This window comes from Sphaerodactylus townsendi, linkage group LG01 (genome assembly GCF_021028975.2).
Source record: "Sphaerodactylus townsendi isolate TG3544 linkage group LG01, MPM_Stown_v2.3, whole genome shotgun sequence".
NCBI lineage: Eukaryota > Metazoa > Chordata > Lepidosauria > Squamata > Sphaerodactylidae > Sphaerodactylus > Sphaerodactylus townsendi.
Genome location: NC_059425.1, coordinates 65,102,506 through 65,119,489, shown reverse-complemented (window position 1 = coordinate 65,119,489; position 16,984 = coordinate 65,102,506). Strand labels below are relative to the sequence as shown.

The 16,984-nt window shown below is 41.8% G+C and overlaps 1 protein-coding gene across 2 annotated transcripts in view; it reads right to left on the bottom strand.

Annotated features, from left to right (window-relative positions):
* Window positions 1–16,984, bottom strand: part of XDH (xanthine dehydrogenase) — a 62,814-nt gene that overhangs the window by 16,196 nt on the left and 29,634 nt on the right. For both annotated transcript variants that reach the window (XM_048509174.1, XM_048509259.1), the window contains exons 15-25: window positions 16,473–16,657; window positions 15,887–16,061; window positions 14,362–14,451; window positions 13,305–13,474; window positions 11,829–11,952; window positions 9,770–9,889; window positions 8,650–8,746; window positions 8,354–8,478; window positions 5,564–5,697; window positions 3,415–3,502; window positions 1,313–1,399 (exon numbers count right to left, since the gene is read on the bottom strand). In XM_048509174.1, the coding sequence (XP_048365131.1) occupies window positions 1,313–1,399; window positions 3,415–3,502; window positions 5,564–5,697; window positions 8,354–8,478; window positions 8,650–8,746; window positions 9,770–9,889; window positions 11,829–11,952; window positions 13,305–13,474; window positions 14,362–14,451; window positions 15,887–16,061; window positions 16,473–16,657 (1,395 nt within the window). The remainder of the gene's footprint in view (window positions 1–1,312; window positions 1,400–3,414; window positions 3,503–5,563; window positions 5,698–8,353; window positions 8,479–8,649; window positions 8,747–9,769; window positions 9,890–11,828; window positions 11,953–13,304; window positions 13,475–14,361; window positions 14,452–15,886; window positions 16,062–16,472; window positions 16,658–16,984) is intronic.

Genomic DNA, 16,984 nt, shown 5'->3' with positions numbered 1-16,984 from the left:
AATCCTGGATTTTCCAATATGGGGATTCAAAAATATCCAGGATTCTCCAAAAATTCATTTTGATTAGATCTTAATCCAAATTTTACCTTTTTTTGCACACCCCTAATTCCAGTTAAAGATTATCAATGCAATCACAAACAGAGATAATTCTTTCTAAATCAATTGAAGACAATGGGTTTAGAAGGGGGTAAGTTTATTTAGGATTGCACTGTACATGTTACATGCAAATGTGCAGTAAAACTCTGACATGGTTTTATTTAACCCCCAGCCTTGGGACCGGACGCTGCTAATATATAAATTTTTTAGCTAAGATGTTAGGATGCTGCCTTGTTATTTTAAGGATTTAATATTATAGTTGTTGTTTATAATTTATTGTTTTATTGGCCTGTGTGGCCCTTGTACACTGGCCAGAGCCCTTTTGGGGGTGAGCGGTTTATCAAATGTAATAAATAATAATAAATAATAATAATAACAAAAATAACCTTTGGGCAGGCGATAATTTTAGCTGGAGGAAGAGCGTTAACCCTTTAGCTGACCACCATTTTTCTGCTCTAAGTTGTTCCCTAAAGCCAGAGCAGGTTCTCACAGGTTCCTGAGAGTAGGTTTCTAATTATTTGTGTGTGCCAAGAGGGGGTTACTAATTGGTGATTTTGCCACGTGATTTTTGCCTTAGTTATGCCCCTCCTCTCAGTAGTAGCGCGCAGAACTTGAAGCAGTCTAGCAGGAGGTGCACCAGCGTGCATGGCAGCCTGCGCCTGCGTGCATTCGTTCCCCGCCTAAGAACTCAGCTGCAAGCAGCTGCATCCTTGCCACAGCCCCACCCAGGAATGCCCCGCCCCTGGAATGCCTGGCCACACTCCCATCATGCCCCACCCAGCCCCATTGGCGCTACACCACAGTTTGAATCCCACCACCATGGGAACCTGTTACTAAAATTTTTGGATCCCACCACTGCCTAAAGCTGATTTTTTTACTGCTGCATGTGCATTTACACTCAACAATATTATAGACCCCACTGGGGGGACATGGGGAGGAGAGATTGAAAATAGCTAATAAGAGGCAGGGAATCAGGCACCCTGCCCCACCACCCAAAATCACTTCCTAAAGAACCTTACACCAAGATGCTTATCATTTTAAATAAAAGCAGCTGAAATATCATTACATGTATTCTAGCAATATATATAGTCATTTTATCTCTGTATATGCCCCCTTCAAATATTGTAGTCTTTCAGTTAAAAAACTCAATACCTTACTTTTTTCTACACCAACAGAAGCTGAGTGAACAGGAAGAGATCAGAATGTTTCTACTTACTCCATGAGAAAGATCAACAGAGTTGCCTCCATTGCTATAATATGAAACTTCCAGACTGGTAATCCTTCCGTTCCTCTTGAAACCAACCTGGAGGACAGCAGAACAAAAGTAATAACACTGCAGAATGTAGATGTTCCCATTTCAACATTTTGAATTGCATTAAGCTGAGTTTCCTGAGCCTGGAAAATAATCCAGCTAAAACGCTACTGAGAGATACTTAGCTATTTTCTCCCAGCTCCTATCAGAAACTTTCTCCAAACCTTTGGAACCTCTGTTTGTAAAACTTGAAATTCTGAATTGATAGAAAGAGATGAACAATTTCTATCATAAATTGCTGTGAAGGAAAGAAGGATGAAATAATTCTAATGATAATTGATGTAGTAAAAGCTTTTAATAGAGTGGAGTTTTATACTTTATATCTTTTAAAACATTTTGAAAATAGCCAAAGCAATATATAATAAATCTAGAGCTTTCCTGCAAATTTAATGTTGCAAACTTAATTTTATGTTTGTTTATTTATTTTCTATGACAACATCTATTCTATGACAACAATTTCAACGTTTACAAATCAAACAAAGAGTTATAAAGTTTACAAAATATACAAACTACTTAAGCTCTTACACAGTAAAAGATAACTATGTATACCAAATGTTAATGATTAACTATTTCTTCACTTAAATCTGTTTTTCAGTCCTTAAAATATCATAATCCATAAGTCTAAATATTCTTTGAGCAACTTGATGCTTTTGCAACACAGTTAATTTCAATAGGTCAAACAAACCTTTTACTTGAATCAACCAATCTCCAATTGATGGTCTATGTATTGACTTCCATGTTTTTGCAAAAACAAGTCTTGCTGCCATCAACAGATGAAAAATGATAATCTGATATTGTTTGGGAACTGAGATTACATAGTTCAATAGTACACATTCAAGTATTGTCTACCTTAAACTGAAACGCCACTGTCAATAATATAATTACCCTGTCCCAAAATACTTTTGCTCTATCAGAGTACCACTACATATGAAGAAAGGCTGCTCTCTGAAACTTGTAAAATTGTAGCCTTAACCAGTGACAGATCCCATTGATACAACATCTTGCGTATATTCTCCTTAAACAGCTTGTAAATTTTATTGTAACCTGCTCTGAGACTGTAAAGGGCACGGAATAAATCTGAATAAATGAATAAATAATGGAACAGAGTAAATAATTAAGACTGAGCAATTAGTTGTATAATTGTTATAAGCTTTAAAGATACAGTTGTAATACTGTAATTATTTTTTAAATTGTTCTAGAGTTGCCTGTAATAAAAATGTGATTGATATTGTACTGTAAATTTTTTATTTTGCAAATGAAATTTATTTTTAAAAGCATTGAGGTGAACCAATTAACAGACAATTACAGCATACACTTGCCTATTCATTATGGTTCCAATGGGGGACTGTTCCAGTCTAGAATATATCTTGTGAGTTGCTTGTTTGATACCACTCACAAACTACTTGAAGTGGGAAACTTACATATCAGGGACAAGGCTAGGCCATCTTCCAGTTTTTCCAGATGAAGACAGATTTTTCAGACTATTTTCTATGTACGCTCTGAGATACTATAGTTCCTTGGGGAAAGTACAGCATATCTAAAGCTGCCCTTGTGTATCAACTGCAAGCCACTGTCACATTGATCACATTACACTTAAAGAAAACTGAACCTGCTGCATCTTTTTGCTATAAAGCAGATTTATTCCTCAAAGTCCAAACATGTTTGTTTCTTCCAGAATGCAAAATTAGATGGAGAAGGAACTTGAGTGCTAAATAACAAAACCGCCACAAATGCCCATTACTATCTTCCCACGTTTCCACTTCACACATGCCAGTGTCATCTCTAAAGAGTCGGCCCTAAGCTTAGGAACTTCCATGAAGTAATAGCTGTACAAACCCTGAATATTTGAAGCCGCACACTAATTCTCCCTAGGATGATCTTCTGGCACATGCTGTGAACATTAACAGCACAATCCTGACCTGTGTAACTTCATTTAGGATTGCACTGTAAATCCTAGTTACATTTATTAATGAGACCTTGTCATTTAAAAACAAATTTCTAGTTACCTTATATTGTCCCAAAAAGGGGTGTCTTCCACCAGATATCAGCATATCTTCATCTCGATCCAGCATGCATCGTACTGGGCAACCAGTTCTGAAAAGTCCACACAAATCAGGCTGAGAATGAGACTAGGGTGAGAATATTTCTGATCCATATTACAAGGCTGATTTCTAAAGGCACTGCAATTTCAGTTTCCTAAGGAGAACCCATCTTAATCTCCATTTGATTCTAACTGGATAGCTAGACCCTCTCTCATGTCCAAAATATATGTTGGATTCAACAAGTTTAAAAGCCGCTTTTGAATTTACAAGGATCCCGTGGGTTCCAGATAGTTCAGGTGTAGCTTCTGCAATGTAGTGGTATGCTTACTGAACAGGTGAAGCATTTAAAACAGATTCAAAAATTTAAGTGGGTTAACTTTTATTCTTTAGAAGAAAGAGAGTTCTTTCCTTGCCGTAAACCCTGAAGTTCTCTTTCACCTGAAGGTTTCCAAAGACAAGTCTGCTAGATCAGTCTCTGCTAGTGTTCCCTGCTCTCTTCATGGTATTGTTTCTGTCCACCCATCCTTCATTAAAGGACTGGCATCCTCAATCCCTTCATTCTCTAATTGCAACCCATATTCAGTGGTGTTTTTTGTCTGCTGCTCATCCTTTAAGTACAGCTTTACTTTAGCTGTCCCTGGGCAGCAGAAACTCAGTACATGTACTGGGGTGGAAGCAAAAGCACCGTTAGTCTACTGTTGCAAAAAAAAAAAGTTCTGCCCTAGATCAAGTTGTGGTCACACCATCTTTGCTTATGGGTGACTTGGCTATTTCCATTATTTCCTGACATTTTGTTCTGTTCCTCCATGATGCCTAATACAGGTTCTGGTCTGAACAGAAGCAAAGTTATAACTCCATATATGGCCCCTGGTCCTAGAAGTATCCAGTTGTCCTTAACAAGAGTCAGAGCTTTTACAGCTCTAATCCCGGCTGGGTGGAACTTTCTGTCAAATGAGACCCGGGCTCTGTGGGACTTGGCACAGTTCTGCAGGACCTGTAAGATGGAGATGTTCTGCCAGGCCTATGGTTGAGGGCAAGATGGAAATGTTCTGCCAGGCCTATGGTTGAGGGTGAGATGGAAATGTTCTGCCAGGCCTATGGTTGAGGGCGAGATGGAAATGTTCTGCCAGGCCGATGGCTGAGGGCGAGATGGAAATGTTCTGCAGGCCTATGGTTGAGGGCAAGATGGAAATGTTCTGCCAGGCCTATGGTTGAGGGCAAAATGGAGATGTTCTGCCAGGCCTATGGTTGAGGGCAAGATGGAGATGTTCTGCCAGGCCTATGGTTGAGGGTGAGATGGAAATGTTCTGCCAGGCCTATGGTTGAGGGCGAGATGGAAATGTTCTGCCAGGCCTATGGCTGAGGGCGAGATGGAAATGTTCTGCAGGTCTATGGTTGAGGGCAAGATGGAAATGTTCTGCCAGGCCTATGGTTGAGGGCAAAATGGAGATGTTCTGCCAGGCCTATGGTTGAGGGCAAGATGGAGATGTTCTGCCAGGCCTATGGTTGAGGCAGTAACAGTTTCATCTTGTTGGCCTCCCTACCGCTATTTGTTTGCTGTTTTCAGTTACATTATAATTTATTTGTTATTTGATAATTCTGGCTACCTTTTCCTTGCATTCCTTTTGTACTTTCCCTCCTTCCCTGGTAGTTTCAAGTTAGAGTTTGAAATATATTGAGCACCAGAGAGATTTAAATTTAGAATTTTAATGATAGTTTTAGTTGTTACTGATATATATGCATTGTTTTAACCACAATGTGTTAAAACTCCAAGCCCAAGTGTACCCAGAAAAGGGCAGGCTATAAATCTAATACATTAAATGAATGAGAATAAAGGAATCTGCTAATGCAGATGTGGAAACTTTGGAACTGAAGCATCTCTACCTTCTATCTTCTTGATCCCCTTATACAGAGGGATGCACTACCAAGGAGTGTGGTGGAGTCTCCTTTTTTGGAGGTTTTTAAACAGAGGCTGGATGGCCATCTGTCAGGAGTGATTTCATTGTGTGTTCCTGCATTGCAGGAGGTTGGACTTGATGGCCCTTGGTGTCTCTTCCAACAATATGATTCCAACTAGGATAGTCAAACATGCCTTGAATTCATCAGAACTTACTTAACTGCAGCTACAGCAACCACAGTTGATACCACAGTGCTTCTTGTCTCTTTTCCTCCAAATCCTCCTCCCATTCTCTTTACTCGAACCACAATTCGATTTGATGGGACCCCTACTGCTTTGGCAGTATATTCCTAAAATGGAAACAAAAATCCCCCAAATGCTCATCAGCCTAGTTTTGTCAAAAAGAAATAATAAATGATAAATTTCCATACATATGATATGATGTGGTAATCTCTGGTGTGCCCTACACTGAAAATTTCCAGTCAGTGTGGCCCAGGATTTACCCCATGTCACCATTTGCTGCTCAGGAGAAAGGGAAGGCAAGGAGAAAAATCTTGGCTGGCTGCCATGGGGTGCCCTCAGGAAGTAGCAGGGAGGGCGGGGTGGAGTTCTCACAAGCCTGCCAGATCAGGTGGGAGCGGATGGACAAGGGGAAAAGCCAGATAACCAGAGGAGCTATTTGAACAAGCCCGTGTATAGTCTCAACCTCTTCACTTTTCTTCCCAAGATTGGTGACTTGCTGACCAGGTATCATGTTATTGATTTAGCAACAAAATGGATGCTTACTAACAAGGGCGGAGCAAGGGGGAACTGCGCCCGGGGCACGCATGTGCTCTGAGCCCCTGCCATGCCCCCGTCTGCCCTCATGCTGCCCCAGAATGCCCCCGCCACACCCCCACAGGGGTGCGCACCTAGTGCATCATGCACCCCCCCGGGCGCTACACCACTGCTTACTAAGTCTTTTATTTCTCTGTTAATTGGTTCAGAACTGTTTTGAAAATGTCAAACTGGTAGTTTTGAAGAATGAACATTTCTCTTTTCGACAGGAGTATAACATATGCCCTTTCACAAGAGTGACATAGAGTGCCTTTTCCATATTCTTTCACCATATCCAACACAATTTTCCTGTTCAGCTTCCATCACTAGCCAATACTTTTTTTGTAAGACAATCAGTTGCTGGTAAACATCTCAGATAAAAATATACTGGAAGCAGAGAGATATGAGCCCCCCAAAAAACTGAGCAGCCTTTAGACAAACCAAAGCAGATAAAACTACTAACAAAGATGGTTAAGGAGACTCAATCTCATCGCTTCAGTGTCAATAAGCCTCTGAATATAAGCAGATAGGAGCAAATAGTAATAGCTGCTGGTTAGATATTTTCTGACTTTGCGATGAATATTTCGTACTTGCCAATATTACAAAGCGAATAAACAATATCTTTGAGTGAGGTCCCTGATCTTTTTGAACCTGTGGGCACATATGGAATTTTGATACAAAGTGGTGGGAACAACTATTAAATGGCTACTCTAGGAGGAGGTGCAGCCAACTACATAATGACTGACACAAGAGGCAGTGTCAATGGAGTCATGGAGTAAGGTCATGCATGACTCTAATAGCAACTCTTCAACATTTCAGGCAGAAGGTCTGCTTAACAGGGTGCCTTTTCAAAATGAACATATTGTTTCAAAGTATTTTCTTGCATACGCACAGCTTATGTATCAGTCTCCTGGCTTTCCACAAACTATGTAAAACTGAGTTATTCAAGAGGACTTTTCTGTACAGGCAATAGCTCTGTATAAAATGATTCACAAAGTTACTTGAATTTGTGAACTGCGGTCTATACTAATGTGTTAATTTGCTGGAAGTTGGATCCTACTGTGTGATTTTGCATAATTTAATGTGCCATGTTAATACTTATGCTTTGTTTCTATTCTGTTTTTCAGATTTCTAGTTGGTTCTACAACCTAAATCCTATTTCACTGTTTACCAAATGTCCCATCCTGTATTGACTCACTCGGTGTAATCCGCCTTGAGTCCCAGTGAGAAAGGTGGACATAAATAACAACCGTAAATAAATAGATAACATTAATAAAGATCATTTTGCCTTGGTGGCAGCTGCTGTCAAAACAACTTCTAAAAAATCTGCACAGCCAATGGTTAGTCAGAAGTCCTGCTAGGCAAAAGCCCCACTTAATTCCACCTATTTTCGAAAACATTTTTGGGTAACATAGTATCTATAGTTTCTATGCTTGTGACTCCAGTCTTAGATCCCAGATCCCTGAACGTGACCAGAAGGCAGCAGCATATATGCTGAAAGGACTACATTCAGTCTAAATTCCAACAATATTAAATCAATTACACTGGTTACCACTTTGTTTCTGGGTCCAGTTCAAGATGGCTTTAACCTTTAAGAGTTTTTATAGATTGTGATCAATATACTGAAATCAAGCTTCTTCCCACATGACCCTGGATGGACCTTATGATCATTCCATTTCAGGTCTGCTTTCTGTTTCCTCCTTAAAAGATGTCAATGATTTCTTGGACCAGAATGTCCTCGGTTGCAGCTCCATCCTTGCTAAACAGGCTGCCAAGTGATGTGAGGGACATTGTGTCTCCTTTGTGGTTCACAAGACAGCATGAGGCAGTCCAATTTAGAAGGCTTTTGGCTGAGCTTATTATTATTTTTCTCATTATTGGATTTCATTATATTGATTTTAATTCTATTGATTGGGTATTAGCTGAATTTTAGATGTCTAATATTAGAGTTTTATATGGAAGCAACTTTGAGAAAATTTGGAAAGCAGTATAGTAATATAATGAACAAATATATTGAATGAACTGACCCCAGCAGAAAAAAAGTTAAATGTCAATTCTTCACAACTATCAAAGTGCCCATACTTCATTTTAGCTCCCTGGGCAAGCCTAACAGTTTCACAAGAACAATAGTCCAAAAATCAATCAAATCTATTCAGCCCTCCAATTTCAAATCTGTTTCCAGCCGGTTACCTGTGTGACTGCTGGATTCTGGGTAGATACAAAGAGCTCCATTTCTCCATCTTCTCCTTTTGGCACAGCAATTGTACAGTGAGTCTCCAGATAAAAATGCTCCTGTCCCCCAATGTAGATCTCCCCTGAAAAATAAAGAAACCTCTCAACAAAAGCTGATCAGAAGCCAACTCATCAAATTAAGATTTTTTAAAGTGGAATCTCTACAAGTATTAGTCATTGTTAGTAACTGCATAACATAGGCCCAAAGATTCATAGAGGGGTAAAAAACCAGAGCAGCTGATCTTCATGCTTACCTTCCATAATATGATCAGCTTCTTCAAACCCTTTCTGAATATTTCCTTTTTCAATCTTCCTTATAAGTTCAAAAAAAGACTGTTTCTCAATGGCTTCCTGTCCAAATGAGAATAAGTTATCAGTAGTTGCAGCAACCAACTGTTATATATAGACATCTCATTACCTCTACCTTATTGTTGAACCTAACAAGCTGTTTTGTAGAACTTAGCCTAAACTGGATTGATAAAGTACATGCTTACCTACAGCAATTTTCTGCTTTTCCCTGTTATGTCATTATAGTCATGGCAAAGTGGGAAAAATACTGCATAATATAAAATTCTGTTGAGGGGTATGGTATGAAGTGGGGGTTCAATACCCTGGATAGCAGAGTTGCGCAACACACACTGGAACACAGTAGGAACGTAGACGCACACAGCAATTCAGCCTCACAGAAGCGGTCCTACTTTATTCAGTTCACAGAATGTTGCTCTCACAGACAAAGTGCTCTGCCAGACGGTGTGAAGACAAGTGTCTCACAATGCTAAGCACAGTGCTGCCTTATATACAAGTTTACTAACCAATCACAGTCCTCTTCCAATTAATCCCAGAATGAGGCTATGTCATGAGGCAACTGTGAGGGGTAGCGTGCAAGGGAGGGGGGAGAGGGAGGGGACCCGGCATCTGGATATGGCCCAGCCACCCTAGCAGAGGAAGAGGGAGGGGTGGCATGCAAGGGAGGGGAGGGAGGGGGCCCGGCATCTGGACATGGCACCCACCCTAGCGGAGGGAGGGAGGGGGAGGGAGAGATGCCATGCAAGGGAAGGGGAGGGAGAGAGGGGAGGGGAGGGGAGGGAGTGAGGGATGGCATCAAGGGGAATGAGAGGGAGTAGAACGGGCCAAACATTGTTCGCTATAGGCTATGCACGGGCTACATCCCAACTACCCTACATTTGATTAGGGCTAAATAATCAATATGTAGAACATAAAAAAATATAAATTTTCTCATTCAAATTCAGAGCCACACATAACTATATTAAATCAATAAAAACATTCCCAAAGAACTATTTTTTAAAAAGATCTAAGAAGTAAGAATTCCCCATTTTTTGAACAGGATCATAAGTCTCATTTCTGTTTCCTTACCTGAATGGTAACAATTGGTGTAAGCTCTTCATATGTAATCTTAACAAGTCTAGCAGCTCTCCGGGAATGTTCTTGTGTATCTGCCACTATTCCTCCAATGATGTGGCCAACACATGTGACCTAGGAGTCCAGGAAGTTTACATTACTTGTGGAACTTTGCTTTGTTTTCTTATATTTCTTTTTGGATACATTATTATTATTTTTTGAAATGACAGCTAGTTTGGTATCACATTTACAATTCCATTCTAAGCAGAACTTCACCTTCTGCATTCGCTGATGATCATGGGGTTAGAAAGGTCAAGTCTGCTTAAGGCTGCACTGTAAAACATTTAAAACATTTTAAGCAATCATTTAAGAACACTGACACATCTACTTTGTAAAATGGCATAGGATTTGTGTCTGCATCATTTCATATTGGTGTGATCTGTCACTTCAAATGGGAAAAATTTGCATCCTACTACCCCATTTTTTGTCATTAACTATTCTTGATAGTTACTGAATAATTCCTACTTGTACATAGAGTTGGCAGCTCCTGCTTGGGAAATTTTGGGTGATTTGGGAGTAGAGCCTGGGTTTTGGAGAGGAAAAGGACCTCAGCAGGTTATAATGTCTTAAAGCAGGAATTTTCTTCAGGTAGGGTTGCCAGGTACTTCCTGGCAAACAATGGGAAAGGAGGGAGGCTTATCAGCCACAAAGTGAAGCGGCAGCCTGTTGACATGTTGTCAGCAGTGTGAGAGATGTTCTGGAATTTTGGCAAAAAACTGTTTTTACCATAGAGTTTTCCTCAAATACCAGAGCATCTCTCACTTCGTCAATGACATCATTTCCAGAAGTGATGTCAATGTACTGATGATGCCCAGGCTCTATTTATGGCTAGTAAGACCTGCACCAGCCAGCTGAATGGTGCCAGTGGGAGGAGTCCAAAACTGTGGGAACCCCCCCCCCCTTTGTTGGGGCCCTGGCAACCCTGTGTTCAGGGAACTGATCTTTGTCATCTGGGAGTTCTCCAGTCCCCTTCTGGAGGTTGGCAACTTTATTTGTACACATTAGTCTGTTCAAAAGTTAGTTCTCCCCTTAATAAACACTAATTTCCTTGTAATTAGTTTGCACAAATATCTTGCACATTTTTCCATCCCAGTCTTTGTCCACTCCTTAATTGTCAGACTTTCCTCATTTTTAAATTTGTTAATTTGGGTGCAAGGAACAGCAAAGTACCTACAAAAAAGCTCATAAATCCCTTGCAGCTAATGCCCAAAGGTCTGTTATTTGGAGACTCCTCAGTGAGGGCTGTTAATGATCTCATCGCTCTAAAGAACTGAGCAAGGCACAGGGGTGTATCACCCTAGCGACATGGGGATACCCATGTCCCCAGGCGCATGCCTTTTGGTCACATGGGGGAGCGCCAAATGCCCCCCCACATGATGAAACAGCGTTTGCCCGAGCCATCCATCACGGCACCCCACCCCCCTCCCAGCCTCCCTGGGGAGAACACGAGCTGGTCTCAAGGGACATGCGGGGGGGAGGGCAGGCAGGCAGGGCTCTGGGGTGGGGGCGGTGGCAGTGGCGCTCCGCTCTCCTGCCCTCCCTGCAGCCCGGCTTGTGCCCTCCCCAGGCCCTGAGGAGAGCAAGAGCCAGCCTCCAGGGGTGCCCGGGGGGGGGCTCTGTGGGGGCAGCAGAACTTTGCCTTCCCAGGCTTCCTGCAGCCTGGCTTGTGCCCTCCCCAGGCCCTGGAGACAGCAGGAGCCGGCCTCCAGGGACGCACGGGGGCAGGGCTCCAAGGCAGACAGTGGCAGCGCTCTGCCTTCCCAGGCTCTGTGCAGCTTTGCTTCTGCCTTCCCTAGGGAATGTGGGGGCGGGGCTTTGTGACAGGCCTAGGAGGACCTGGAGAAGGTGTTGTCCCTGGGCACCATTCCCCCCCCAATACGCCTCTGATATCACCTAAGGTTTGCTGAGTATGTTTCCTAAGAATAAGCAGCCAAGTAACATTTTTATACCTTAGCAAGTTTATCAGGGGCAACTCTGTTCATTTTACAAATTTTCAAAAAAGCAAACAACCTACAGTGTCCTCTGCAAAGACAGTCTCATCATTTTTCAACCCAGTCACGTTATTTCCAGGAACATCTTTTGCGGAGACAAAACGTACAAAACCAGGCACCTTCTGGGCTTCTGTTGTATCAACAGAACTGAAGAAAAAGAACACCACAGAGAAAGATTACCAGTGGTGGTTTTACTAAAGATGAGGAAATGTAGCATCATTTGTTTAGTTTTATATTCATTTATATTTTTGTCACTGACTCCAAGTCTCCATTTTCACTGTTGCTTTTATAATGTGCACTGTGTAAGCATCTTGTATATGGTTATTTATACATATACTTTATGTCACTTCAATTTATAATGCTCAGTTATTGACACAAAAATAATATTGAAAAATGTTGAAAAAATAACACTGCAAGAAGGACATAAGGTGATAGAAACTGCCTTGACAATAAAGAATTATGGGTTCAGTTCATACAAAAGAAAATAAATCAAAATTGTGAGTCAAAAATCAACGATGACAAATCTGAATAATTCCTAAACACCATATTATCTGAATATATGGTTCAAGCAGGATTTTCTGGTTAAATGATGCCCTAGACAAGGTGTGATCAAAATGCCAAGATATAAGAAAACATAAGTTTCATTTTAGCTGACTATATAACTTGAGGTTTTAGGAGTATTTCCAGTATTACAGTTTGTGTGTTACCACAACAGTTGAATGTAAATTACATGTTTTTTCTGAAACTCTAAATTCAGTGATTAACGTGGATAAGATTTGCCAATACTCTAGCCTTCTTTTCCTCCTAAGAAATTTGCCATTTTCTTTCTTGTCATTTTCAGAAGAAATCTGCCAGATTATCAGTTCTGTACCTTAACATAGAGCCTTAACATTTTCAGTTCTCATTCAGAATGTTTATACAGAGAAACTCCTGCCTGCTGGTGGAAAAGGAAGGAAGGGTCTCTTTCCACCCCCAAACAGTGCAATCCAAAGGGGGCATAAAACTACTGAGGTAACATGACCTCTGACCAGCATAAATGCCACATATGCCAGTGCAGGGACACTTATGTTGATGTTGAGGAGCTGTGTGGCAACATGATGCCCAGGTTCCGGCATTCACATCCTAGAATGTTAGTATGTGATAACTCTGCTACATATCTTTGAGGATTATGACCAGGAATCAAACAATTAGAGGACTTAGCCCAGTGCAGTTCTGAACTTTTTTCTATAAACAGTTGACTCCCTCCTTTCCATAATGCGCGGGGTGGGGGGGTGGGGAGCATGGAATAATGGCTTGCTTTGCATTCAATAAGTCCCAGGTTCAACACCTGGCATCTCCAGTTGCAAAAACAAGGATCAGGCAACTGGTGACCTCTGCCGGAGAGACTCTGGAAAGCCACATTCAAGCAGAGTATTCAGTACTGATCTAAATAAGCCTGGGGTCTGGTCCAAATAGGCCAGTTTCTTGTGTTCATCTGTGCGTTCCATTGACACACTTACATAATTTTGGCATGGGCTTTGGTGCTGGTAACAAGTGTTAGGTAGAGTTCATTCTCATAGTGAGGTATATCATCACAATAGACTGCTTCTCCGCTTGCCTGTTTGGCCGCTGAAAAATGCACCAAGGGTCTTCCTACCATATCTTCGGTGGACTGTCCTGCAGGTACTTCCTGTAACAAAAAAAAATCCAAAGTAGGGCTGTAGGTCAAATAATGAAGTTAATATTCAGCACATTCTATCATGCATTGATAATGTTCAAATGTTCTTTAAGCATTAAAAATACTGAATAAATACAAAGGCAAGGATGAGTGAAAATACAAATCTACTTAGAATGACGAAACCCAGCAAAAAAGAAAGGCTGGCCAAGTTCACTGTAGCTGGAAGGCATGTTGCTGCCCGAGAGTGGATCACCTCTTGTGCGAGGCCCTTTACAATGACACATATCACACCATTGCTGGGGTAATACATTGGCCATAGTCATTTTATTGAGCAGAAGCATGAGGCTAAGCATGGGTCTAGATCTGGTCATGCGGGTACGTGCTACAGCTCAGCAGGGCGGGTGCCCGGTCCCAAGCTTCGATCTACTGTGGGGCTCTGCTGGGTGGCCGCTCCTAGCCAGAGATGTTCCCCCTTGGCCCGGTTCAACAGGGCGGTCGCCTCTTGTCGCTGTTGCCATTCCTGAGGGGAAGGCGCAGTTCCCTAGCCCCCTTGCCCTTGCCCTTCCAGAGCCATACCCATGCGCCAAACTGCCACAAACTAGGCTATGACATAATAAGCATGCATTAACATATAAAAGTAGGGTGAGGTGGATGGGCAAATCGTCGACCGGCGAGCACATGGCCTGAACAAAGGAGGGCAAGCCCCTTTAAAGCCTCGGCTCACTCCTCCTTTCTTCCGGTGACGCTGCCCCTTCCCAAAGTGGCTCCCTTTCCATTTCCGCCCTTGTCTGGGCAGTGTCAGCTGGGCTCATTCCACCCCTACCCTGATCAGCAACTCCACCTCGTGGCAATTCACATGTGCCTTATCTCATCTTGATTACTGGATTCTTCCTACTTACTTGGAAAACTTGTACATTGTTAACAGGATCCTTGTGGTATAATTCAGTGGCACTTGTATACCTAGATGGGACCACTTCGTCAAGATTGTTCTGGAAAAACAAATATAAAACTCCAGATTAATTTAATCCTATAGGGAAGATTTAAAATAAACTTTTTATAGAAGTAATTTGTACAAGAGTGTTACTCTTTTTTTATGTTTCTGGCATCAGATTCTCCCTATGCTATTTGCTCGTTCAGTTGGGAAAGCAACCCATTTGGCCATTTATGCACATGTGGTCTCCTTTGCTTTAAGCATACATTCCCTTCAAATCTGATTCTTGGTTACACATGTTTTCCCCTCTATGACACTTGCCCCACTCTCAGATCAAAGAATCCCCACAGTTTCTGAAAGCTATTGAAGTGTGACCTTTTTTCTCCCTTCACAGGGAAAGCAAAGGAAATCCATATGTGTTAGCATTTCCTCGGGTTTTCTTGCTCCTCCCTGCCTTCTCCCATCCATCCCACAATAGTTCCTCTCACTCTACCAACTATCATCAAAAGGTTTAGAGGAGGTTTCCCCCATTAGCTTCTCTTTTTTAAATCTCATTTTTAAAGTCTTCTGCTGGAATGGTAGACTGCAGCAGTGAACCTGGTAAAATTGACAAGGCTTTTCAGTGATCTATCTCTAGGCAAAAGCCCCCACCCCACCCCAGTGGAGATTGCATGGCAACAACAATAACAAAGAGGCGGTGGGGTGACAAAAAGGTGGATTAGTTGGACAGAGAAGCAGAACACTGTGAGGAAAAAAAGAATGGTGCAAACACAAAAACCCCACTGGAACAAAGTTAGTGAACTGACTGCTTCTCAGCCACGGGGTAAGGAGTGCATGCATAAATGCTGACTTGTCTATGAGATAAGTAGTGCAGTCTTATCAATTGATTGTAATAGGTTTTGACTGGAATAATTCTGCATATGATTGCACTGCAACGACAGCAGGTATACTCAGAATCCTACACAGATCTTTTCAATGAGTCACTCCCAGGAAAGTGTACTTAGGACTGCACCACAAACGTTTCCTGTTTAGCCCACTGTGTGCTTTACTCCAAATTATTTGAGAATAGGGGAACTTTCCTCCTCCTCTCAGGTGTGTTGTTTTCTTCACCACTTCCCTTTTCCTTTGGACCTTTATGGAAGTATCCCCTGAACAGTAGTAGTTGTCATTCAGGTCCTGCCTTTATATTCTTAGAAGAACTAGAGACACATAAATTCCTTTTGGTAGCCTTCTCTACCAAAAGAGGCACTGTTTACTACTCAGTTATCTGGGTAATCTATAGCAGATTATCAGTAGAAACAGATCTAAAAATTCAATAGGTCCTTCACTGAGGAAACAGCAGTGGCAAAGAGATTATGTGATGCATTTTTCCTCATCCGAGGAAAAAGTTCAACTTCTAACGCTTGCTAGAACTCAATAGGAACAATCTTTGTCTCTGCACGTTGTGAACTAGGGCTGAGTCTTCACACTGGAAAGATAATCAAAGCACTCACATTACCATTGAGGTCTATACTTAATTTCTGAAGCACAGTGAGATAGAACTTAAAGAAGAAGCTGAGTGTGAGAGTTCGTCGGAAGTCCACCATGCCACCTGGAGCTGAAGGAGACAGATGCATCTCGCCTGCCAGCTGGGCGCAGGCATCTTGCAAAAGCTTTTCTTTCCACTCCCTGCAGATGAATAAACAAATAACAATTAACTCTTCCATTAGTGAAAAGTTTCCCTTTTCTCACAGTTCATGTGGTACAAGGCCTCAAGCTGTGTTCATTCCTTGCACAGCCACCGGGAGGGAAGGATGGAGAGAACATTCAAGGGGCCCTGGTCAGTCTGGAGGTTTATGAACCTGAGAAAGTCATGAAGATTATATATGATTTTGGATCAGATTTCAGCAGCAGGAAGGAGGCCTAGGGGAGTTATTGTCAGAGAATAATGGCATTGCTGTGAGATCAGTGTGGCCAACTCAGGCAGTTAGTCTGCCAGGGGCCCTTTTTTGTGACATGCTTCTGTTTTTTCATGAGCTCCCACTTCAGTGCTATCCCACAACATTAGCTTATTCTGCAACATAAGACAGTTTTTCTTACCTGCCAATGAGTTCTTGACAAGTTTTCGTAGCCAGCACTGTTGTGGGAGCCATCCCCCCATAGCTCAACTTAATCTCTTGTACTCTGCTGGTTCGTTCTTGGAATAAGACTCTCATTCCACAGGTCACTATAGCAATATCATCCTCTCGCCGAGAAGCCTGCTTGAATGCTGAGAAATATTCACCCTAGGCCAAGAAGAAGTTGGTCCTGGGTTCCTCATTTGGATCATAGTGAGATCATTACAATAAGCACAATCAATTCTATTTGTATGGAAAAAAGAGTAGTACTAAATCAGGACACCTGCTTTTCATTGTATGATATCAGGATATGGAAGCAATATTAAGTCAAACAGTGTTGAAAGCAACACATGTGCAGGAATGGACCAGGATGGAACACCAGGGTTCTTTTTCTTCCCATGCAGCAAACTGAAACTTTGAAAAAATTATTTAAGAAGCATGACAAGAGATGACTAAATGTTCCTGTTACTCTGAGGTGATTAATCTCAGTAACCT